A 27125-nucleotide genomic window follows, 5' to 3' on the forward strand; every position below is an offset into this window, starting at 1 on the left:
CGCTCAGTTGTGTCCGACTCTTTGCAACCCCAAGAATCACAGCACGCCAGGCCTCCCTGTCCATCACCAACTCCCGGAGTTCACTCAGACTCACATCCATCGAGTCAGTGATGCCATGCAGCCATCTCATCCTCTGTCGTCCCCTTCTCCTCCTGCCCCCAAACCCTCCCAGCATCAGAGTCTTTTCCAATGAGTCAACTCTTCGCATGAGGTGGCCAAAGTACTGGAGTTTCAGCTTTAGCATCTACTATCCATGTAAATGACTCAAGATATTTCTGCTTTCTACCAAAAATTCAAAAATCCATTTTGGATATAGATTAAAAGAAATTTAAGGGAGTTATTAACCATGCGGTGCATGCACTGTCACTGGATTCCACCTGGAACAAGCAAACATTTTTTTCCAATTAAAACAATCTGAACACTGGTTTAATACTTGATGATATTAAAGAAATACATTTTATTCTGTTAGCTATGATAATGTTACTGTGATAAAGAGCCCTTATTTTTGAGTACATACTGAAATAATGAAGCTGAAATTCCCAATACTTCGGCCAACTGACTCAAAGAACTGACTCACTGGAAATGACCCTGATGTTGGGAAAGATTGAAAGCGGGAGGAAAAGGGGATGACAGGATAAGATGGTTGGATGGCATCACTGACTTGATGCACATAAGCAATCTCCAGGAGCTGGTGATGGACAGGGAGGCCTGGCGTGCTGCAGTCCATGGGGTTGCCAAGAGTCGGATACGATTGAGCGAGTGAGCTGACTGAAATATTTATGGATGAAATGATACAATGCCTGGGATTTGCTTTACAATGATCCAAGGCAGCTGGGGTTCTGAAGGGTGTTGAGGGGCAGGAGTGGACTGGGTGGATGAAAGAGCGGCAGAAAGGCTGGCTAAGAATTGATGATTGTTAAAGCTGAGTGCTGAGTCTGTAGGTGTTTTTATTACTAGTCACTAGTTTTTGAACATGATTGAAATTTGCCATAAAAAATTAACCTCCAAGATATTGTTTTGAGGGTGTTAGCCTGCTGTGGCCCCCTTTGCCTGGCAAAGCACAAAGCTTTTCTACTTCACCCCCTGCCAAATTAATCTCTATATCTCTATTATCTATAGCAGGAATTATCACAGAGTAATTAAGAAATAGAGACTATTCTCAAAAGAAAGTCTCCTGGATATCATCTTTTTTAGGATCTGCATGGCGGGATACTATATATAAATTTATATAAATAATGTAAGAAAGGTAACTTGTATTATTCAGATATGTCTTTCATTACTTTGTACTCCCTAAACACTTTAATTTCCTGTTTCCAGCTCAGACCCTTACTATATCTAGGAAGTTGTCCTGGTTTCTCTGGTGCTAAGAAATCCAACAGTCTGGAAACCCGGCTGAATCCTGGGGGTAGTGTGTGGGGGAGGGGTGGCATGGTTCTGGTGAGGCCACCTTGTACACGAGACCCTGCTGAGGACACCGGTGTGGAACTGTAAGCTAGTCAGTTTGTACAGACAAGTGGAAATGAGAAAGGAAGAGACACTGCATTTCAAATTGAGCAGATGCTACTTGGGTTTAGACATGAGCATGTCCAAGTAGGTTCAGCGACTCACATTTGGTAATTCTGTGAGATTAGTAATCTTGATACATAGACTGGTACAGAGTCAGAACCTGTTGAAACTGATGGCGTAAAGGGTTCTTGGCTTCATTTGGGCCCCTGCTCTTTAACGACAACATTCAAAAGGCTGAAGAAAAAGTCCATATTTTCTCAATTTTACATGTAGGTGTTATATAGCCAATTCGCTCCATTTTACTCTTCCAAACAAAATGCTTATCACATACTCAATATATATATATATATATCAATGAGTTGCTGCTAAGTCACTTCAGTTGTGTCCGACTCTGTGAGACCCCATAGATGGCAGCCCACCAGGCTCCCCCATCCCTGGGATTCTCCAGGCAAGAACACCGGAGTGGGTTGCCATTTCCTTCTGCAATGAGTTAATTAGTAATTTTTCATTAGTTACTGCTAGAAAGAGCAAAGAGAGTAACATTAAATATGGAAAGGCTTTGAGCTTGCTTACACCCAGACTCACCTAGCCTCACCCTTAAAATATGTATCATTTGTTTATTAAAGTAGAAAGTTGGGTTTTTTAAAAATGAAATACAGTTATATGAACCCATTGGTGGTGTTTAATACTCTATATAGAATTCTGAAATTACTAGAAATCTAATGTTTGTTGTTCTTGTTAGGACAGATGTTAATTTCAAACAGCTCAACTCAAGTCTAGACTTTATAAACAGAGCATTTCAAAAGCCAAAGAATATTCAGGAAAATTTCACAAAACAGTAACATGCTCTTAAAATATTAACAAATAATGAGAAGTTTCTATTAATTGGAATGTCTTAGTGATGATTGAGACATAGATCAATGGAACAGAGGCCAGAAATACATCTAAGCAGATGAAGGAATCTAAGAGCTGATGAAGGAGAATTGCAAATCAATGCAGAAAGAAAATTATTTAGTACATGAGGCAGGCAATTGGCTAGCCATTTGGAAGCAGATAAAAATGAATCAATACCCTTCCTGCACACCAATATACATTTCATTAAAACCAAAATTTAAGGCAAAGTAATTGTAGCATATAATTAAGATTTCTTAGGTGGAGCAGTTCAGGTGAAAGAAAGATTCATCAGTGTGGTGTGTAAAGCTGAAATGGGGTAAAGACAATGGTCACTGGAATGTATCAACAGAAGAAACTCTTACGTGAGGCATCTACAAAGTCCCAAAGAGGCCGTGACCAACAAAATCACCCTGCTTGATTGACTCCAGCTTATTTTGAAATGCACCTTGTTTCTGAAAGTTGGAAATCCCAAATCTAAAACACGGAGTTCTGACTCAGTCATACTTGAGGTTGAATTATAAATGTTCTTTGATAGCACCCACATGCACTTTGGGATTTAAAACCTGATGGTATTTCTGGGATTCCCCCTCCTACGTTCCATTTGGTATCACTATAATTTCAATGCTATAATTCTAGTACCAAAGAGTTGATGCCATGGATAATAATATACCCCTGGTTCCCATCAACTTGGTTTTTGTTTAACATTTGAGTTATACACCACATATCTGATTCCTTATTAGATCACCCTTAAGTTTAGGAACTTTGCTACTCTCCCAGGATAGACCATTACCTCTTCTTGCTCTTCTTCATCATATTCCTCTTGTTCTGCAGCATCGTCTTCCTCATCGTCATCGCCTTCTTTACTTTTCTCTTTGCCTCCTTCTTTCTCTTCATTTTCCTCATCTGATTTTTCACCATCACCTTTCTTTTCCAATTCCTGGTATAAATGAGCTTCATTAATTTAAATGGAAACCACTCTGACATTCTTGCCCAACCTCAAGAGAACCTACCACCTAATTCTAACCCTCTCTTAGCAACACCTCCAGGCCCTCACCTAGGACTCTGTGAGCTACCTCAAGAAAGGAAGTACTCATTGGCTCGTCATTAGATGGGTTGCCTTCTTTGATTTTGTTATTTCATAACTCAGTCTTGGGGGAATTCCCTGGTGGTCCAGTGGCTAAGACTCTGTGCTCCCGATACAGGGGGGCTGGGTTCAATCCCTGGTCAGGGAACTAGATCCCATGTGCCACAACTAAGAAAGACTCTATGCAGCCAAATAAATAAAAATATTAAAAAAAAAAGAACACACAAAAACCTCAGTCTTGGGTAATGCTTCGATTTCGGCTCTACAGCATAGTGCTTTATTTTTATGATTACTATCCTACTTCCTTCTAAATTATTTTGATTCAGCTTATGAAGAACTTTCAGAATGTTAGTTTTTCTTCTCCTTCATGAAAGGAGAAAAAAGAATGTAATGGTAACATTTCAAAGTGTCTATGTTTTAGCTGCTAACTGAAACTGTTTAAAATAATATCAAGTCATCTTGGGGTGAATTATCCTATTTGGAGATTATCCATGTTTTTTAACATGTCATTATTTTTTTTTAATTTATTTTTAATTGGAGGATAATTGCTTTACAATGTTGTGTTGGTTTCTGCTGTAAAATGTGATATCTATGTTTTTATCTCTGTTCTCTCTCGTTATTTACTTCCCATATCCAAGGATTTTTGTTTCGTAATGTATCTGGCAGGTTGAAAAAAAGAGAGATTAACATTCAAATCTGAGTCAATATTAGTACTTATTAACACTCCTAAGAATGGAGGCAAAGAAGAGATACAGAGTTAGAAAATCTTTGATTATGTGATGGCTCCACTTACCTTGTTAAGATCACTACGCCACCTCTCGTAAGACACAGATTTAACTTTAAGATTATACCTTTATATTTCTATTATGACTACCAACATTTATTTTCCATTTGATAAAAGTGACCTGTTTTCATTACTGTTATTATCCACTCACTAATCTATCCTATGTTTAATTTGCACAAGTGACAGAATTTCACAAGTTTTCTAAGAGGTGGGGAACAGCAAGAGTTTTATATATTAATACTCATAATTGAGGCATAAGATCAGTTTAGCTAAAGCATTATTATTCTTAATCAGTAATCAGAACACTAATTCATAAATCTGTACATACTGCACCTTATTGTAAGATATTTGCTCTGTAGATTACATACAGAGAGAAAACATACTTTGTATTTGGCATAACTACAACTTTATTCCATTTGGCTCTTAAATATTTTTAAAAATCCACTCAAATATAAATTTAAGGAAAGCAAAGGCAATGGGGGCAGGAGGAAGAGGGGACGACAGAGGATGAGATGGCTAGATGGCATCACTGACTCAATGGACGTGAGTCTGAGTGAACTCCAGGAGTTGGTGATGGACAGGGAGGCCTGGCGTGCTGCAATTCATGGGGTCGCAAAGAGTCGGACACGACTGAGCAACTGAACTGAACTGAACTGAAAGGCAATGAATGACTACATCAGATAGTCTCAATTTTTAATAAAAATTCAAACTCCACCTTTCTTGTCACCCTACCCCGCTTAGCTAGAACAAATAAAATGAAGATAACAGATACAAGATGATTTATCTTCATACTGGGGCTACTGACCCATGTTACCTTTTATGAGTTATTACTACAATATAATGTGTGCAATTTTTACCAACTGGCAGTCCATTTGGAAAATTGCAAGTAAACAAAACAGTATTTACAGATATTTTGAAATGTCTATAGATACACACCTATATATAAAATGATGCTGTTAATGTTAATTAAGATATAACATTTTTATTTTCTATTTTAATCAAACCCTAGTAAAAAGGCCTACATCCCACAAGACTGTAGTTTAAAGTGAATTGTAGGGCTATTTTTAACTCTGTGCAAAGTATACACTATATCTGAAAAATCATGCTGTTAGCTCTTATTTTATAATTAGCAATAGAATTATTTAAACCAGTTATGTAAAAATATTTTTAAAATATAGAATTCATTCAGTCTATGTAGGGAGTGGGAGGTCTTGATTTCCAATGCTGCCATCTTAATTATCTCCAAATAAATAACCTCAACTGTATTTCTATCACGTAGACGTAAATCAAACCAATAAAATACCTAAATCAGTTAAGAAATATCAGATTTATAAAATTTAGAAAAATGGCCTCCCACACTGTCTCATCAAGTCATTCCCTTTGTGTTAGGCTATTAGTCTTCATCTGTCTATTTAGTAATCTCCATTTTCTCTTCTGTGAGATGTAACTATTTGCCCTTACTACTTTATGGATTTAAGAACAACAGGAATAACAATGTAAAACACACAGTGGGCAAACACTTTAAAAACAGTTAACTTATGGGCAGGAAACAGTCCTTTTTGTTTAACTACTGTAGACCACCCAACAGAGACATTTACCTAGAAGCATGTCATACAGAAATATGCCCAAGTATTAGCTGACTGCTGTCTGACTAATCCCACCATAAGATGTGACTGTGGATGCCATTCCCTCTCCACAGAAGTTTTATTAAAGAAAACCTACAACGACTTTTGCTGAAGAAATGAATAATTGAGTCATCCGGAAGCTAACTGTTCTATTAAAGTTGCTAACTTATTGGGATTTCTAGATTTAAAACTCCAGTTTTGACAATGTGCGTGATGAAAAAAGGTGTTTAAATTTAGGGCATAAGGAGATACAATTTGCTCTGAGGAGAAACCACATCCAGAGGTCCAGACTAAATTTCCTTATAGTACACGTCATCTGAGCAACTTCTTTCCAGGAAGTTTTAAGAACAGTCAGAATCTGTGTTCAATCAATACAAGGTGGCTAGTTCTGCAACCTCATCCATCATTTCATCCCAGTTAAACCTGACACTTATCGCTATTCCTTCAACAATCCTCCTAGCTTGATTTTCAGACAAGTGATCTTCAGTGCCTGTACTGGTCAAAAGTAAAATTTAACCAAGATCTCCAAGCTTAGAACAAAGACGTGGAGGAGCCTGAGGAACAGGTCAGGGCAGCAGAGTAGTGCGGCAGACAGGCTGTGGCACCATGGCTGAGAAAGGCGGTCCCGGGCAGCAGGGAACCCTTCAGACACTGACCAGGGACCACCACCTCTGTGTTGCAGCCAACTAAGTCCTAATCCTTAACACTAAAGTAGTTCAGTTCACATCTTACCTTCTTCCTTAGACACTGAGGTTTTTAAATCAGAGATTGTTCCTAAGTGCCTTCCATCAGCTGTGCTCATTCTGCACCTTGCAGGGAGTAGAAACTTAAAGCAATGTTCACAGATTATCTTTAAAGGGTGAATGAAAGATTTTTCCATAAAGGAAAAATGAGAAAAAAAAAAAGATGAGTTTCAGTTACCATGTAGCTATGCTATCTTGGTCAGGCAAGTATTAAAGCCCTGACTTCCTCATTGGTAAATAAGGAATAATAATACCTATTCTCTTTGTTGTTATGAAGTCTTAAGAACATAACGGTGTAAATAGCTCATCAAAGAGCCCGCTATATAAAAAAGTTCTCAAAAAGCAACAGCTGCTATCATAATTATATCATCATCATCATCATCATCATCACTATCACCATCAATGCAAGGTAATTCATGCATTCAGTGGGAATAAGGGAATAAACTGGAATAACCTCTATGGAGAATGATCTGCCATTATTTATGCAAAGTATCTATATTTTCTATATTACACAGTACTTATAACAATTAACCTAGCAAATATCTACCTCTAGAAATCTACCTTACACAAGTGAAATCACATACTTAACATGGATTCACTGTTCCACTGTGTATATATATATACGTATAAATATATATATATTTTTTTTTTTAATTAAAAAAATTTTTTTTTAGCCATGCCATATGGCATGTGGGATTTTAGTCTCCCAACCAGGGATCAAATGCGTGCGCCCTCTGCAGTGAAAGCTCAGAGCCTTAACCACTGGACTGCCAGGGAAGTCCTAGCGTTACTTCTAATAGTGAAACACTAAATGAAACGTGTGTGTGCTAAGTCGCTTCAGTCCTGTGTGACTCTTTGCGACTCTATGGACCGGAGCCTGCCAGGCTCCTCTGTCCTTGGGATTCTCCAGGCAAGAATACTGGAGTGGGTTGCTATGCCCTCCTCCAGGGGATCTTCCCGACCCAGGGGTTGAACCTGCGTCTCTTTACGTCTCCTGCGTTGGCAGGCAGGTTCTTTACCACTAGTGCCCCCTGGGAAGCCCTCTGGTATTTCACAGAGCTCCCTATCCTCTGTGAAATACTTTTTAACGAACAATCACAGCCAGGACAGCCATGCACGTAATGTCCATCAACAGGTTACTGATTAAATGTATTGGTTCATTCTTAGAGTGTAGCCAAAATAAAGAAAGAAAAGAATGATGGAACTCTTTTGTAGACTGATACAGAAGCCAACATAATTTAAGTAATAAGATAAAAAGGCAAAGAGTGCAATATGTTACTTTTTGTTATTAAAAAGAAAAAAATAGTATTTTCTATGTATAAAATGTTTCTGGAAGGATATATAAGAAACTGGTAACATTGGCTGTCTCTAATAGGGGACTTGGATGGATGGCTAGGGGCAAGGATCAGAGGGCATATTTTCAGTTTATTAATTTTTGGAATTTTACATCTTTTTATTTTTCAAATATTTTTTAAAAGGCAATAAAAATAAGTGCCATAAGAAAGGATTTTCCCTCAATAGAATCTTTTAGACATAAGACAGAATGAAAGCATTAAAAATACACATATACCAATAAGAGAAAAAAATGAGAGGTTTTTAGAGATATACATTTATGTTTCCTTCCCATGCATAATTCAAGAGGAAAAGAAGAATAGAGTGGAAAAGAGGCAGATGATAGAAGGTAAGGCAAGCTAACAGGTAGGTAGTAGAGAGAATAGGATGGAGCCCCCATAGCTCCCAGCCAACATTGTTCAAACATTGCTAGCTACCCTGTATGCTGGGCTTGACTCTGCCAAATTCACAAGTCATTTAAAAGAGACAGAAGGTGGAAAGGCTGCAGAAGACAAAAAGAGGTATGATATTTTCTCAGTCTGTTCTTATAGTGAGAAGAAAACCTTACCTCAATTTTTTTTAATACATCCACAGGATTTGTAAGTGAAGGGCCTTTGCCTGCATCCTCTGCCCTTTTGGATTTGGCGCCTGCTGAAGTAAAACCACTGGTAACACATTTTTGTATAACAGCAATTGTGTATTGAATGTCTTCGCCTTTTAATATGCCATCTAGCAGGGTGGTATGGCACACTGGACACCTAATTTGCAGGCTGAATTAACTTAAAGAATGAAAAAAATAAATCAGCACACATTAGCAATTTTCTATGATAAGGAGTAAATGATAATCACTTAATAGGATATTTTCTAAGACTGCAACTGTTACCGAAATCGCAAGCCCGTGTGCCTGATGCACAGTGAAGCCCATCAATACTAAACATTAGCGTTTGGAACAGAGAAAGGTTTATTACAGATTTGCACAGGGAGATGTACAAACGTGGCTCATGCCCTAGGAACCCCCAAGTTACTGAAAGCTTTCAGTAAGTCCCTTGAAAAGCAAAAGGTGAGGAATGGGCGTGGTTAGTAGCTGCAGACTGCTCAGTCAGGTCATGATCAGGTAATGATGCTCCTGAAAACCTCTACCAGATGAACGCTATCCTCTGTCCTGACAAGAAAGGGCAAAGTCCCAAGGCACGACGTTCACCCTCCAAGGTCCCAGTCCTGGCTAAGAGGAGGCAAATCTCAGCTGGCGGCTTCTTCAGGGCCAGGTTCCCACATCCTACTCAGCTGTCATCCCTGAGGGAGTTAGGCACCCAACTCAACTGGCCCTCAGTCTCCTCAGGTGCCCCAAAGGGAGGCACCAGGTCTCACGGACTGTGACCCAGACAGACGGCCTCTGCTATTAGGTTGCAGAGACAGGTATGGGGGAAAGGCTCACCGAAGGCCTGAACCACCGCTAGTGGAGGGCTTTAGTGAAGTCTCTGGAGCCCAGCAGGACACAGTCCCCAGTCTGTTCCCTGGGCCCTCCTGCTCAGCCGCTGGCCCAAGACTGGGTAAGCTGAAGGGCCTCCGGCAGAAGGCCTAAATCTGCCTCTGACCTCACTCTCCACATGATGACCACCCACCACCAATCCTTGACTGAATCACTTCCCCAGTGGTCCCTCATTGACAGCTGGCTGCTTGGGGACAGTGCCACTGAGGCAACGAGCAATAGCTGAGCAAGACCTGTTGCTTGGTAACGGCGCAGAGTAATGACACATAGCAACGGCTACCTGCTAAAGGCTATGCTCATCTTGCTCTGTTATACAACCAGACATTTTACTAAAAATTTGAACTGGCAATTTATGACATCAGGGCCAAAACTGCAACAATGGTAGAAGCAGAATATATTTAGAAGAGGTGGCAAGAATACACAGAAGAACTACACAAAAAAGATCTTCATGACCCGGGTAGCCATGATGGTGTGATCACTCAGCTAGAGCCAGACATCCTAGAGTGTGAAGTCAAGTGGGCCTAAGCATCACTATCAACAAATCTAGTGGAGATGATGGAATTCCAGTTGAGCTATTTCAAATCCTAAAAGATGATGCTGTAAAAGTGCTGCACTCAATATGCTAGCAAATTTGGAAAGCTCAGCAGTGGCCACAGGACTGGAAAAAGTCAGTTTTCATTCCAATCCCAAAGAAGGGCAATGCCAAAGAATTTTCAAACTACAGCACAATTGCACTCATTTCACATACTAGCAAGGTAATGCTCAAAGTTCTCCAAGGTAGGTTTCAACAGTACATGAACCTAGAACTTCCAGATGTACAAGTTGGATTTAGAAGAACCAAAGATCAAATTTCCAACATCCATTCGATCACAGAAAAACCAAGAGAATCCCAGAAAAACATGTGCTTCTGCCTCATTGTCTACAGTAAAGCCTTTGACTATGTGGATCACAACAAACTGTGGAAAATTCTGAAAGAGATGGGAATACCAGACCACCTGACCTGTCTCCTGAGAAATCTGTATGCAGGCCAAGAAGCAACAGTTACAACCAGACGTGGAACAACAGACTGCTTCAGAATTGGGAAAAGAGCACGTCAAGGCTATATATTGTCACCTGACTTATTTAACTCATACGCAGAGTGAAAGTGAAAATCGCTCAGTCGTGTCCGACTCTTTGTGACCCCATGGACTGTAGTCCAGGGAATTCTCCAGGCCAGAATACTGGAGTGGGTAGCCTTTCCCTTCTCCAGGGGATCTTCCCAACCAGGGATCAAACCCAGGTCTCCCACATTGCAGGAAGATTCTTTACCAGCTGAGACACAAGGGAAGCCCTTACATCGTGAGAAATGCCAGGCTAGATGAAGCACAAGTTGGAATCAGGACTGTGGGGAGAAATATCAATAAGCTCAGATATGCAGATACCACCACCCTTACAGCATAAAGTGAAGAAAAACTAAAGAGCCTCTTGATGAAAGTGAAAGAGGAGAATGAAAAAGCTGGCTTAAAACTCAACATTTTAAAAAAGAAGATCATGGCATCCAGTCCCATCACTTCATGGCAAATAGATGGGGAAACAATAGAAACAGTGACAGACTTTATTTTCCTGGGCTCCAAAATCACTGAGGAAAGTGACTGCAGCCACGAAATTAAGGCTCTTGCTCCTTTGAAGAGAAGTTATGACAAACCTAGACAGTGCTTTGAAAAAAGAGACATTACTTTGCTGACAAAGGTCCATATAGTCAACAGGTATGTTTTTTTCCAGCAGTCATGTATGGATGTGAGAGGTGGACCATAAAAAAAGGCTGAGCATTGAAGAATTGATGCTTTTGAACTGTGGTGTTGGAGAAGACTCTTGAGAGTCCCTTGGACTGCAAGGAGATCAAACCAGTCAATCCTAAAGGAAACAAACCCTGAATGTTCACTGGAAGGACTGATGCTGAAGCTGAAACTCCAGTACTTTGGCCACCTGATGCAAAGAGCTGACTCACTGAAAAAGACCCTGATGCTGGGAAAGATTGAAGGCAAGAGAAGGGTGATTCAGAGGATGAGACAGTTGGATGGCATCACCAACTCAATGGACATGAGTGAGCAAACTCAGAGAGATGGTGAAGGACAGGCAAGCCTGCTGTGCTGCAGTCCATGGAGTCACAAAGAGTTGGACATGACTGAGCGACTGAAAAACAACAAAATCAAGTACATTTCAATTAAAAAACAAACAAGTGCAGAATAAACACACATTTGCCAGTGGTTGAAGAGATGAGAAAGAGGTTATATTCAGGGCAACATAGTATTATCTTTGAAATGAAGAATAAAATAGTTAAATGGAACATACCAATCACATGAATCTGAAAACTCAAAGCAATAATAACACTCAGTCGTGTCCAACTCTTTGTGACCCCATGGGCTGTAGCCTGCCAGGCTCCTCTGTCCATGGAATTCTCCATGTAAGACCACGGGAGTGGGTTCCATTTCCTTCTCCATGGGATCGTCCCGACCCAGGGATAGAACCCAGGTCGCCTGCATTGCAGGCAGGTGCTTTACTGTCTGAGCCTCTAGGGAAGCCCTTTAATGGCTTTGGGATACGTAATTTTTAAGCTATATCAAAAATATTGCATTTTGAGGGTACTGTGAAACTGTAGGATATAGAGAATTGTTTCACATATAGATCTTGGTAGTCAGTTACCAAAACTGACATGTTATAAAAATTATGATATTATGTTACAAAATTGATAATGTTACAAAATTGTCCCACTGTGATCACAAAGTATTACCATCCTTTCCCAAAATCAAGCTAAATACTTAGAAATTACTTGGTAACAGGAAAATATGGCTCGGAAAGATGTAATTCTGTTAAAGATTAACATTTAACCTACAGAAGAAGAAATTTTTAGATTGTGGACATGACCCATAACTAATGGAATTTACAATTTATTGTGTTATACCAAATTGCCCTTTGGGGAGTCTCTAAGTTTGAGACTCCTGAACATATATATTAGTGAGGTTTTGCTTGAACAAAAGTTATTAAAAAAAATAGCTAGATTTAATGATGGGTAACTTTCTCTGCTTCCCTTGAGGGCAAAGACTGTTTAATCTGAATTGTAGCATGTAAAATATCATATCATATATGAACAAGCTCTCAACATATATTACTGATTTCAGAAATCACTAGCTAGGAATGTAAATTACATCAAGAAGTCTTTTTGTCTAAGGAACTTTTGTCAAATTATTTAAATTTCATAACACATAAATCTGCTAAATGGATCTTATAGAACATGGTCAGGTAAATAAACTTATAATAATTATTAATCTCTTAGCCAAGAAAGTCATAGCTGCATATTCAAGTCCATTCAGCAATTTTTGCTACATTCTATTCTGGTCTTATGTAATGCCCAATTCTTTTATTTATAATTGGAAAAAAAGTGTAAAATTACTAAAATCTGTTAAAAGACTGTTTCAACCCCAAAACATTTACATTTTTTTTAAATCTTTGGCCAAATACACGCATATATTTGAATTTTTTTATTTCTTTCAACATAACACCTGCCAATAGCTGGATCTTCAAGAAACAAACCTTTTCTGTCTTTGGCTCTTTAGGTATTATCTACTTTCTTGTAAATCAGGGGAGACCATTTTTTAAAAAAGAGAGTATACAAGCTTACCAGGAACAAAACACAAAAATTGTATAATATGCAACAAAAATATGAGGGCAGAATGGAAAAGGAAAGTTTTGCTGTTGTTTTGCTTTTCAACAAATGAAAAGCCTGACGCGCTGGAAGCTTTTACTAATCTTTAATGTGTCCATGGGCTTCTAAGGATGAGCAGTTATGGGATGTATTTGAACATGAATTCCTCCAAATCAGATATATTCTTTTCAGCCCCTTAAAGTCTGCTAAAAATTCGTGATCCACTAGGGCATGACTAGTATCATTCATGCTGCTGTGTGGGCTTAGTCGTGTCCAACTCTTTGCTCCCATGGATGTAGCCCACCAGGCTCCTCTCTCCGTGGGATTTTCTAGGCAAGAATACTGGAGAGGGTTGCCATTTCCTTCTCCAGGGGGCTTTTCAACATTGTACTAGAAGTCTTAGCTAATACACTAAGATAGGAAAAGGATATAAAAGGTATGTAGATTGGGAAGGAAGAATAAAACTTTCTTTGTTCATAGACAATATGTAGAAAATCTGAAAGAATGGGCTAAAAAACTGGGAACTAATAAGAAATTACAGCAGGATTACAGCATACAAGGTTAATACACAAAATTCAACAGATTTCCTATATATGAACAATGAACTAGTGGAATTTGAAGTGAAAAGCATAGTGTCAGTTACATTAGTACTTCCCAAAATGAAATACTTAGGTATAAGTCTAACAAAATATATATATACATGACCTATATGAGGAAGACTATAAAACTTCGAACAATGAAATCAGAGAACTAAACAAATGGAGACATATTCCATATTCATTGGTAGGAAGAGCTAATATCTTCAAGATGTCTTTTCTTCCCAATTCCATCTATAAGTTCAATGCAACCTCAATCAAAATTCTAGTAAGTTATTCTACAGATACCAGCAAACTGACTCTACTATATAGATGGAATGCAAAAGACTGAGAACAGCCAACACAATACTGAAGAAAAATAACAAAGTTAGAGGATGGTACTACCTGATTTTAAAAACATACTATAAAGTTATTGTAATCAAAACTATGGTATAGGTGAATAAATACACTGATCAATGAAACAGAATAGAGAGCCCAGAAAGAGACCCACATAAATATAGAAAAATGCAACTAGACTTCCATGTGCAAAAAAATAAATTTACACAGACTTTACACCCTTCACAAAAATTAACTCACAATGGATCACAGTCCTAAATGTAAAACATAAAATTATGAAACTCTTAAAAGATAACATAAGAGAAAATTTAGGTGACCTTGAGCTTGGTGATGACTTTTGAGATGCAAAACCAAAGGCATGATCCATGAACAGAAGAACAGATGACCCGGACTACATTAAAACTCAAAACGTCTGTGTAAAAGACAGTGTCAAGAGAATAAGGAGACAAACAATGGAATGGGAGAAAATGTTTGCAAAAGACCTATTTGAAAAAGGACTGTGTGAAAGAGAAACAAATATATACTAGTCTCAGCATCTGGTTCCAGGCAGAGAACTGCTAAAACCCTTAAAACTTCCTAAGTGATAACAGTAATTTTTTACTGTTGTTCTAAGAAGAATCTACATCCCTTGGAATCTACTGGCCAATAGGAGTGTCTTTTGGAGTTTCCCTGATGGCTCAGCAGGTAAAAGAATCGCCTGCCAATGCAGGAGACATGGGTTCGATCCCTGGGTTGGGAAGATCCCCTGGAGAAGGGCATGGCAACCCACTCCAGTAATCTTGCCGGGAAAATCCCATGGACAGAGGAGCCACCCATGGAGTTGACACAACTGAAGCAACTGAGCACAGGAGTCTCTTTTATTCTAAGGTGACCCTCAGTGGGGTGCTGGGTGGCTTCAGGATGGGGCTGGCTACCAGATACATCCAGCCATGATCAGAATCCTTGGAAAAGGGGAAAGGGGCTGGAGACTGAGTTAATGACTGATCGGGCCTATGTGATGAAGCCTACATAAAAATCCCCAAAGTATGCTGTTCCAAGAGTTTCTGGATTGGTGAACATATTTGTGAACTGGAAGGTGACACATCCCAACTCTACAGACATGCATGGGTGACCTTCCAGACTTGACCTTTTGCCTCTTTTCACTTGACTGTTCATCTGGGTCTTCATCATAACCTTTATTATAGTCAACTGGTAAATATAAGTAAATATATCACCATGTTCCGTGAGCTGTTCAGGTAAATCAAATTCCACCAGGGAGGGTCATGGGAACCTCCAACTGGTAGCCAATGCAGACAGCAGTTGTGGGAAACCTGGAGACACACTATACTTGCGACTGACATCTGTAGCAGGGAGCAGTCTCCTGGGACTGAGACCTTAGTGGGATCAGCGCTAACTCCAGTTAGTGTCAGAACTGAATTAAATGATAAGACAAGTAGTTGGTGTTGCAGAGAACTGTTTGATATGCAGGAAAAAATAAGTCCCTGAATCTAGTGTCAGAAGTGCTGTGAAGGCTGCAGTGGTGTAAGAGGAAAGGAGAGACACACAGCAGGAATCTTTTTCCAACAGATTAGTATCCAAAATACACAGAGAACTCTTAAGACTCAACAAGAAAAACACATTAACAAACCCAATTTCTCCAGCGTCACTCCCATGACCTCATCACAGCAAGCTCGTACTCATCATTCAATCTGGAGTTCAACTCCGTCTCCTCAACAAACCCTTCCCTGACCTCCCAGTGAAGATGGTGCGCTATGCTGAATGTCTTTACTCCATCTGACTGTAAGCTCTCTGAGGGTGAGGACTGCTCCTCCTTTGCTCACTGGCTTATCCCTCTTAGCGCAGGGGCTGGCAATAGTAGATGCTCAACAGCTTTTTATTTGGTGGGATTATGAAAGAACAACACAACAAAAACTTTCACTTCGGCATTTTACGTACACCATAAAGTTCTATTCTACCAGTTTCCAAATGTTACCAGTTCCAAATGTTGTAGTTAAAAACTTAAAATAAAGCCAGTATAATCATTTAAAAAATTTCAAATATACAAATGAGAATATCTACATAATTGAAAAGTCTTTCCTAGCACTTCGAAATTCCTAATTAAGGGGAAAACAAACAAAAAAGCACTAACAAAATAATCAAAATATCAAAAATACTTTCAGAAAAAGCATTTAGAACATTGAGTGTAACTTTATATTGACAATTTCATATAGATAGAAGTTAAGCAATAACCTTTTCCTATCTGGATTATTATTACATTAGTTAATGTACCTTTTTTGCATTTTTTCCTTGGCATCAACTCTCTAGGGAGTCTTCTCCAATCTGTGTGTACAAAAGGAGAAATAAAAAGGGCTGTTTCCTCTGGGAATTACTGTCACTGGGTATAACTATTTAAAGAACATGAGAGTGCCTCATGCAATGGAAATAAAATTTAGTATCTGTATAGATTTAGCTGGGGATTAAACTATAATAGTGATATATTTTCTCCTATAAAGAAAAAAATTCATTAAAATACCTTTGAAATACTTATAAAATTTCTATAATATTCTTTTAAGTTACATAATATTTATATAATTAATTTCAAGTACAAGAATTTTCATAATGAAAAAATATAGAAAAATATTATGGGCATGACAAATTATTCATAATATACTGTTAAATTTTTAAAGTTTTTAAATATATATATATATAATTCCATTAAAAGAATAAACCTAACATGTAAATGCTTCAACAGATGTATATTTGTGCAGAGAAAGCTCTAGGTTGGAAACAAAATATTACAGTAATTCCTTGTGTTGGGATTATAGCTATTTTCCTTAAATGTAATTTATTATTCAATTATTCTGTATTTTATACATGTTCTGTAGTTGATATGTATTTCTTACATAATGAAAAAATTTTTTTCAAAGTTAAAATATGTGACCATAATCCTAATATATGTAAAACTAAACAATTTAATAATTATAGGAAGACTTTAAAATTAAAAATAGAAATAGCTATGGAAAAGTAAATTCCTTCCATTTAATGATTTTGCCTGCATTAGCTAAATAATTCCTCTAATTTGTCACTTGTTTTTCTTTTTTAAGCTTAGAGACAATCAGAAAACTGAAGCAACATGAAAATAGATTTAAAAAATGCTGCCTACTAATAAAAAACTCAGTACTGTTTGTAGAAAATACTTTTATATCTCAAGCTATTTTTCCTGAACTAATAAATTTTGCTTTAAATATTAGGTTGGTATAAAAGTAATTGCAGGTTCAGACTGTGAATTTTAAATCATTATCAGTTCAGTTCAGTTCAGTCGTTCAGTCGTGTCCGACTCTTTGTGACCCCATGAATTGCAGCACGCCAGGCTTCCCTGTCCATCACCAACTCCCGGAGTTCACTCAGATTCATGTCCATCGAGTCAGTGATGCCATCCAGCCATCTCATCCTCTGTTGTCCCCTTCTCCTCCTGCCCCCAATCCCTCCCAGCATCAAAGTCTTTTCCAATGAGTCAACTCTTTGCATGAGGTGGCCAAAGTACTGGAGTTTCAGCTTTAGCATCATTCCTTCCAAAGAAATCCCAGGGCTGATCTCCTTCAGAATGGACTGGTTGGATCTCCTTGCAGTCCAAGGGACTCTCAAGAGTCTTCTCCAACACCACATTTCAAAAGCATCAATTCTTTGGCACTCAGCCTTCTTCACCCTTCTTCTTCATTATAAATCATTGTAACTAGGCTTAATCACATCTTTATTAATCAAAATAGGAACCATTACAATCAACACATTTTTGCCAATGAGAAATAAGTTTGTTTATTCCTATAGCGTAAAAATCTGTGCTTCAGAATTTGAGCAATTCTCAGAAATCATTTTCTGCCTCCAGCTGGTTATGCAAGCATTTTCCCTGTAAAAACTTGTCAAGATGCTTGAAGACGTGGTAGTCAATTAGTGAGAAGTCAGGTGAATATGGCAGATGATGCAAACTTTTGTAGCCCAACTCATTCAACTTTTGAAGCACTGGTTGCGTGATGTGCGGTCGGGCACTGTTGTACAGAAGAACTGGACACTTTCTGTTGACCAATGCTGGCTGCAGGCATTGCAGTTTCCAGGGCATCTCGTTGATTTGCTGAGCATACCTCTCAGATCTAATGGTTTCGTCAGCATTCAGAAAGCTGGAGTGGATCTGACAGTGGGCATCAGACCACCAAACAGTGACCACGACCTTTTTTGGTACAAGTTCGGTTTTGGGAAGTACTTTGGAGCTTCTTCTCAGTCTAACCACTGCAGTAGTCATTGCTAGCTGACATATAAAATCCACACTTCGTTGCATGTCACTATCCGATTGAGAAATGGTTCACTGTTGTATAGAATAAGATGACACATCAAAATGACAGTTTTTTTTATTTTCTGTCAGCTCATGAGGCACCCACTTATCAAGCCTTTCACCCTTCTAATTTGTTTCAAATGCCGAATGACCATAGAAAGGTTGATGTCAAATTCTTTGGCAACTTCTTGTGTAGATATAAGAGGATCAGCTTTGATGATGGCTCTCAGCTGGTCACTACACTCCTCATCTTCAAGGCTCTCATCTCCTTTGCAAAACTTTTTGAACCATCACTGCCCTGTATGTTCATTAGCAGTTCCTGGGCCAAAGGTGTTGTTGATGTTGAGAGTTGTCTCCATTGCTTTACGACCCATTTTGAACTCAAACAAAAAATCACTTGAATTTGCTTTTTGTCTAACATCATTTCCCTAAACAGCAAGTAATTTGTCCTTAGCCAAAAAAAAGACACCTAAAGCAAGAAATGAGCATTAAAATGAAGTATAACATAACCACATTTAAGAATGTATTCCAATATCAAACAACAAAGTTCAACAATACGAAAACCACAGTTACTTTTGCACCAACCTAATATGTTTGTTTTCATAAATGATCCACAGGTGATCATGACAAAGGACTTAAACAGAATCATTCAGAGACAAATATTTATGCAGTAGAAGAAATGAGAGACCTAAGAGGAGTGTTTCCAGAGGGACACAACATTATCAACAATTAGCATTGAAAAGAGATGCTGTAACTCGGGAAAGCAACCAGTGCTGTAAATGTGACTTAGGCTTCTGCATACAGGCAGTTTCTGTAACACACGAAGGACAGAGATGTCACAGGGAAGTGTGCTGAAATGAGAAAACCTGGGTTTTACTATAATATTCCAAGTTGCCTTGACAGGTCACTGCGTTTCTATAGCAACTGTTAATTTTCTACAAAATGAAGTAGATGAGATCTCTGCAGCCCCTTACACCTTGCCTCTACCAAGGCAATTTTCTGAATGTTGGAAAAAAAAAACTCTCTTAGGTATGGTTCTGTTGAAAAGGCACATTAACAACCAAAAAGAGTCTATGCCTGCTGGAAAGAAAGGAAGATACACAAGTTCGGCTGAAAATATTCTTAAAGCTAGACCTGGTTCCTCCTCAAAAGCTATAAAATCACTCAGGAACACAGAAGTGAGTACTATTAGTATTAAAGATGAAAACTGTGATTGTATCAAATGAAAATGGAAAATCCAATGAGTTTGGCCAGCCCTATTAAAAGAAAAAAAAAAAATCCTAAGAACTTCTACAATATCACTTCAAATATTCCGTATTACAATATAAAAATCTTTTCATCTTAGTTTTCAAAAGATATATGTTGCTAATTAATTACAGGAAGAGAGCCAGGCTCTATTTTCCTATAGTGAAAATAGAAAATTAGTCCTAAAAAGACATGATAGGGAGATAGCCTTTGAAAATTAATTTTAACATTTTCAGTTTTATGGTTACCTGGTATCCACTCTTCTTTGTACACCTTCATATATCTTTTACTGTATCTTTCAATATCTAGGAAAAAAAGATAGAAAAAAAGAATTTTAAAATAATTAAAAACACCAGGTAACATCTTTTATTTCCAATACAGGGAGTTTAATGTGTTCCTGGACACATACTGAACAGAGTAATACATATCTAGGGAAGTGGCAAGAAGCACCCAAGAATAAATGGCTGGGGGTGAGCAAAGACCAAAACCCTAATTAAAGTTCTCAGTAGCAGATAATCTGATTCATCTCTGAGAATTTTCACAAAAGCCCAAAGGCAAGTCAGGAAGCCACTTACACAAAAAGTCAGAGGGGTGGGGGAGGGCTATGTATCTTCTCTTTTCTTCTTGTGACACTGGCCTCTAGCTCCCAATCTTTAAATCTCGTGTAACTGGGAGGTATTAAGTACCTAAGTGAGGATGGAGGGCTGTTTGCTTACCTCTAATAAAGTAAGCAAATACTTAATATACACATTCAGTTAGTCTTCTCAGGGAGACACTTTTCACAACCATTGGGAAAGACAGTGGGGAAAAGGAGAGGAGGAGGCGAGGTTGGAGAACAAACTAGTCCATCCTAAAGGAAATCAACCCTGAATATTCACTGGAAGGACTGATGCTGAAGCTGAAGCTCCAACACTTTGGCCACCTGATGCAAAGAACCAACTCACTGGAAAAGACCCTGACGCTGGGAAAGATTGAGGGCAGGAGGAGAAAGAGGATGAGATGGTTGGATGGCATTACAATGATCTACCACTTTATACCCAGTTGGATGGCTAGAACCAATCAGTGTTAACAAGGCTGTGGAGAAACGGGAACCCTCATACATTGTAGGTAATATAAAATGGTGCAACCACTTTGGAAAATAGTTGGCAGTTCCTCAAAATATAAAATAAAAATTTACCATCTGACCCTAGATTTACAACAAAAGTGACATGGTACACAAAAACACATATATGAATGTTTACAGTAGCATTATTCATGAAAACCCCACTGCAGAAGTGACCCAAATGTCCATCAACTGATGAATGAACAAAGTGTGTTATACACATATAATGGAATATTATTCAACCATAAAAAGGAATGAAACACTGATACATGCTTTACTATGCATGAACCCTGAGACTATTATGCTGAGTGAAGGAAACCAGTCACAAAAGAATACACATTAAGATTCCATTTATATGAAATGTCTAAAACAGACAAAGCAGATTACAGGGTGCCAAGAGCTGAGGGAGGGAGGGGACAATAGGGATTGATACTAAAGGTATGGGAGTCTCTTTTCAAGATGATGAACCAATTCTATAAATTAGATAGTATTGTTGGTGGCACAATTTTGTGACTACACTCAAAGGGACTGAACTGTATGCTGTAAAAAGTAAATTTTATATATCTGGATTTTTATCTCAATAAAGCTTCCCTGGTGGCTGAGATGGTAAAGAATCTGCCTGCAATGTGGGAAACCCGGGTTCAGTGCCTGGGTCAGGAAGATCTCCTGGAGAAGGGAATGACAACCTACTCCAGGATTTTCTTGCTTGGAGAATCCCATGGACAGAGGAGCCTGGCAGTTATGGGCTACAGTCCATGGTGTCACAAAGAGTCAGACATGACTGAATGATTAACACTTTCTTTCACTATCTCAATAGAGCTGTTATTTAAAAAGAAAGAAAAGTAATTATTGCTTTTAATAAGCATTAAGTAAACTCAAACTTATACTCCACTATTTCCTTGGTTTTGAAGGTGTATTTACCCAAAATGGGCAACATCCTTTGAATACAGCTAAGTGTGCATCAACTTGCATTGGGAGTTTGTTGTGTAAAAACACTAAATATAAGTATTTCATATATCCTGATTCTGGATTTCAAATACATCTTTAATAAATTCTAACATATTACTTCCGCTTTTCTCACACCTGCACCACCCAAGTGATTCTAGATTATGAATATATTTCTATTAACATGATCTAGCTTATCATTATGTCCAATTCTTCTTATATTTGCACCATCAAAAAATAATGCTTTAAAAAACTTTTATGGCTCACACTTCTGTTGAAGAGAGGATGGCCCAGCCATTTTCATTTTCATTATTAAATATATCATTACCAATTAATATGATTAATCCAATAAATTGTTTCACTTCTACGTAATCTATTTCCTTTCAGTCATCTTTGTCTTTGCCTTTGCTTTCAACAGCTGTATAGTTACAAATATTTGGTACATAAAACCCAACAAAAAAGAAAAAAATATGGTCATATGTCATTTAAGCAAATGGAATTTTCCATGTTCCTTATTATGTGATAAGGTCCATTTCAAAGATTAACTATATATAAGAACACCATATTTTCCTTTTCATTCTTCGAGAGATACCGTTTACTTATTGATTCATAAGTTTGAGGAAATTCATCTAGGATACTGTCATCTGAAGACTCAGTGTGAGGCTCTGCTTATACCATCAATACCACCAGCAATATTAGCATCAAGGGGCTCCTTTCTATCTCTTTGCATTCCTCTTCTGATTTGTCCAGTAACTGAAACATCTTCCTCTGCCAATTTTCTTCTCTGCAGTTATGGGTAGAAAATGACAATTTCTGAATTCTAAATTGTATTCTATGAAAGCTAAACAAAACCAAAACAACTATACGAGTCTCTCCAGAATTATTCTATATCTTCTTAAAAATTAATATTATACTTTGGCCAACACAATAAGAAAATTAAAGGATGATGTAACAGTGATGATTTCAGTATTGCACAATGCTTCTATGCAATTTCATTATTCTCCCATTTTGTATATTTTAGTCTTTTCTAGCGTGCTGCTGTTGCTAAGTCTCTTCAGTCTTGTCCAACTCTTGTGTGACCCCGTAGACGGCAGCCCACTAGGCTCCTCTGTCCATGAGATTTTCCAGGCAAGAATACTGGAGCGGGTTGCCATTTCCTTCACCAATGCATGCATGCATGCTAAGTCACCTCAGCTGTGTCTGACTCTGTGTGACCCCATAGATGGCAGTCCACCAGGCTCCTCTGTCCATAGGATTCTCCAGGCAAGAATACTGGAGTGGGTTGCCATTTCCTTCTCCATTTTCTAGCATGGTAGAGGCTAACTGATGAAAAATTATGAAATAATATCTATGATGATGAAATAGAAAAATGTTTCAAGATGCAAGAAAAGTAAGATCACTGAAATTCTAAAATGTACTTTAGATTTAGAAAACGGTCCAATGGCCAATACAGGTAATGCTAGGACAAAATAACTTATCTTTTCTTTTAAAGCAAGTTCTCTCTGTTCCTTGGAAGATCTCTATGAAAAAATAAGTTATGAATATCGATCATTACATATAGTAAGAAATGCTCCAGAAAAGAAACTAAAAAATTAAAATGAGGTCTCGTGGACCATTACCATATAGTGAGAGTTAATAAACCAAACAAACTCCATTCATTCAATAAGAGACCTTGTGGTCACAATGTAGGTAGAGGCGGGATTTCCATTAAGTTTCTGAAGTTCTGAAAATGGCTTACAGAACCATCACCACTGTCACTCCTGTTTCTAGCTTGGAGGACCCCAGTGGTTCAGGAACCTGAGCTGGGAACCACTGGACCAGATGTTCTCTGTGTACCTTTGGAGCTAAAACTCTAAAATAATAATATTCACTGATTTTTTTTCTCTTTATTATAAAAATAATACATTTCACTGCAGAGAAAATACCAGTCACTTCTATTAATTCTACCTCAGAACACTATAAACAAATCTGGAATACCAGACAACATGACAAATGTTTATTCTGGGCCCTTGGTTCTTTGTGAAAACTCTCAATGCCCTGAGCTACCAGGCACTTGATTATCAGCAAGAGATTTCCTACCCTATCTGTCCAAGTCTCTAGAGATTTAGTTTTTTACATTGTTAGTCCATAAGTCTCTCTGTCCTAAAGCACATAGGAAGTCAGTGCTGGGGAAAGGGAGGTGAGGATACAGTGATGGAATACTCCCTAGAACACGGCTTCCTGTGACAGTTGTGTACTTCTATTCAGTCTGGTCAATTCTTTCCCACTCATGGTGTGTATACATACACACTATTTGTGCATGTATATAGACATATATAATGTTTATCTACAGTATATATTATACTTATCTGTATTCACATATATATGTATAAGTTGTTGTTTAGTCACTAAGTCATGTCCAGCTCTTTTGCACCCCATGGACTCTAGTCCACCAGGCTCCTCTGTCCATGAGATTTGGCAAGCAAATATACTGGAAAGGCTGCCGTTTCCTTCTCCAGGAGATCTTCCCAAGCCCGGGATGGAACCCAGGTTTTCTGCATTTCAGGCAGATTCTTTACCATTGAGCCACCAGGGAAGACCATATATGTACATACTATATCAACCACAGTGGGTTTTTTTGTTGTTGTTTTAATAAAACATTACATCAGGAAAGAGAGGTAAACATGTATATATTCAAAGAGAATATACTTGGATCAATTTGGAAAATTCTATGCAAGAGTTTTCTTCTGAAACAGTAGCAAATTATTCCTTATACTTTTAAATACTTCATTAAGCAGTTATAAAAGGTAGAGCCTTTTGACCCAGGTATAAGAGAGCTACCCCTAGAAATCAGGAACAAAATTATGTTCCTGGTCTTAATGACTCAAATAAATGTCTTCACGGTATGATGTACTTTTAAATTAGATATGTACTTTACTAACAGTTACAGTTGGTTAAGTATGTATGTCCCATAGTCTATAGACTAATTTTAAAAAGGGTAAAGTATACCCTACACTATCATTTTTTTTCAATAAAAATGGGTATTTATTAGTTCACTTAATCTTACTTAGTTAAATCTTTAAAATGAGCTTTAATTTCATTTTTAAACAGATAAAAGCATGTGACATAATCATGAAAGTAAAAAATTCAGTACTTTTGAGGTAAAATGTCAAATAATTTATTATATAACTTCAAGCAGCTTTCTTTTGAAATATTAAATAAACCCATCTAAAATGCTTCTTACAATTACAGGCATATGTGGTATTACTATATAAGACTTCCTTTTTGATTCTTATCCAATTCTAAGTTTTTTAGAAAGAGGGAAAGGGTATGCATTTTTAATATTAATGGAATGAGATGACACTACAGGAATTTCTTATGTTTTAATGATATTGTTTTGAGAACTCAAGGATGATATCGATCTTTCTAATTTCAAAATTCAAGGGCAGAAACTGAAAATCAATATAGTTCTACTGTGCTAAATAACTACTCAGGAATGTATTCCCTTCCTCTGAAACCACTTCTCACTTTCAGTCTGAGATTGTCAAGTCTTCTCCAGCTACAATTTCTCCTCTCTGTCCTTGGCATAATGAATGAATACATCTTTTATATTTTATATTTGATAACAACAGTGAGCCAAAATATAGTCAAGGCTTTCAAAAATTTTAACCCAAATGTTAAATAATCAGAGATTTGCTTAAAGATTTATGTATAAAGATAAAAATCACAGCATTATACATATGAGCAAAAAAACTAAAAACAATCTTAAATCTAACAGCAGGGAACTAAAAGTGGCAAACCAAAAGTGGCAAAAAAAAAACAAAAAACAAAACCCCACACACATTACAATGAATAATGTTATAGCCACACGATGGAATACCACGCAGTCATCAAAAATCATATTTTCTAAGAAAATGTGAATAAAATAGGTAACTATTAAGAATCCACTGTATAGCATAGGGAACTTTACTCAGTACTCTGTAATGACCTATACAGGCACAGAATCTAAGAAAGAGTGGATATATGTATCTGTATAACTGATTCACTTTGCTGTACAGCAAAACCTAATACAAGATTGTACACCAACTGTACTCCAATAAAGATTAATTAAAAAAAAAAAGAATATGTGACAATGCTAATAATAAGCTATTGAGTAAAAAAGGAAGATACAAAGTAACATGAATCCAATTTTGTAAAAGGATATACATGTAGAAGAAAAATTAAGGAAAAGGCAAAATGGTAGGATACCAAAAGAGGAACTCCCCAGGTCATTAGGTGCCCAATATGCTACTGGAGATCAGTGGAGAAATAACTCCAGAAAGAATGAAGGGATGGAGCCAAAGCAAAAACAGTACCCAGTTGTGGATGTGACTGGTGATAAAAGCAAGATCCGATGCTGTACAGAGCAATATTGCATAGGAACCTGGAATGTCAGCTCCATGAATCAAGGCAAATTGGAAGTGGTCAAACAGGAGATGGCAAGGGTGAATGTCGACATTCTAGGAATCAGCGAACTAAAATGGACTGGAATGAATGAATTTAACTCAGACGACCATTACATCTACTACTGCAGGCAGGAATCCCTCAGAAGAAATGGAGTAGCTATCATGGTCAACAAAAGAGTCCGAAATGCAGTACTTGGATGCATTCTCAAAAACGACAGAATGATCTCTGTTCGTCTCCAAGGCAAACCATTCAATATCACAGTTATCCAAGTCTATGCCCCAACCAGTAACTCTGAAGAAACTGAAGTTGAACAGTTTTATGAAGACTTACAAGACCTTTTAGAACTAACAGCCAAAAAAGATATCCTTTTCATTATGGGGACTGGAATGCAAAAGTAGGAAGTCAAGAAACACCTGGAGTAAAAGGCAAATTTGGCCTTGGAATGCGGAATGAAGCAGGGCAAAGACTAATAGAGTTTTGCCAAGAAAATGCACTGGTCATAGCAAACACCCTCTTCCAACAACACAAGAGAAGACTCTACACATGGACATCACCAGATGGTCAACACCAAAATCAGATTGATTACATTCTTTGCAGCCAAAGATGGAGAAGCTCTATACAGTCAACAAAAACAAGACCGGGAGCTGACTGTGGCTCAGATCATGAACTACTTATTGCCAAATTCAGACTTAAATTGAAGAAAGTAGGGAAAACCGCTAGACCATTCAGGTATGACCTAAATCAAATCCCTTATGATTATACAGTGGAAGTGAGAAATAGATTTAAGGGTCTAGATCTGATAGATAGAGTGCCTGATGAATTATGGAATGAGGTTCGTGACATTGTACAGGAGACAAGGATCAAGACCATCCCCATGGAAAAGAAATGCAAAAAAGCCAAATGGCTGTCTGGGGAGGCCTTATAAATAGCTGTGAAAAGAAGAGAGGTGAAAAGCAAAGGAGAAAAGGAAAGATATAAGCATCTGAATGCAGAGTTCCAAAGAATAGCAAGAAGAGATAAGAAAGCCTTCTTCA

At 37.8% G+C, this 27125-nt stretch overlaps 1 protein-coding gene across 5 annotated transcripts in view; it reads right to left on the reverse strand.

Annotated features, from left to right (window-relative positions):
- Positions 1–27125, reverse strand: part of POLR3G (RNA polymerase III subunit G) — a 56683-nt gene that overhangs the window by 4388 nt on the left and 25170 nt on the right. For 2 of the 5 annotated variants that reach the window (XM_040241534.1, XM_040241533.1), the window contains exons 4-7: positions 19868–19924; positions 16340–16390; positions 8537–8619; positions 3191–3337 (exon numbers count right to left, since the gene is read on the reverse strand). In XM_040241534.1, coding sequence (XP_040097468.1) covers positions 3191–3337; positions 8537–8619; positions 16340–16390; positions 19868–19924 — 338 coding nt within the window. The remainder of the gene's footprint in view (positions 1–3190; positions 3338–8536; positions 8620–16339; positions 16391–19867; positions 19925–27125) is intronic. The other 3 variants (XM_040241535.1, XM_040241537.1, XM_040241536.1) reach the window with 3 other exon arrangements.

Source organism: Oryx dammah, unplaced genomic scaffold (genome assembly GCF_014754425.2).
Source record: "Oryx dammah isolate SB20612 unplaced genomic scaffold, SCBI_Odam_1.1 HiC_scaffold_5, whole genome shotgun sequence".
NCBI lineage: Eukaryota > Metazoa > Chordata > Mammalia > Artiodactyla > Bovidae > Oryx > Oryx dammah.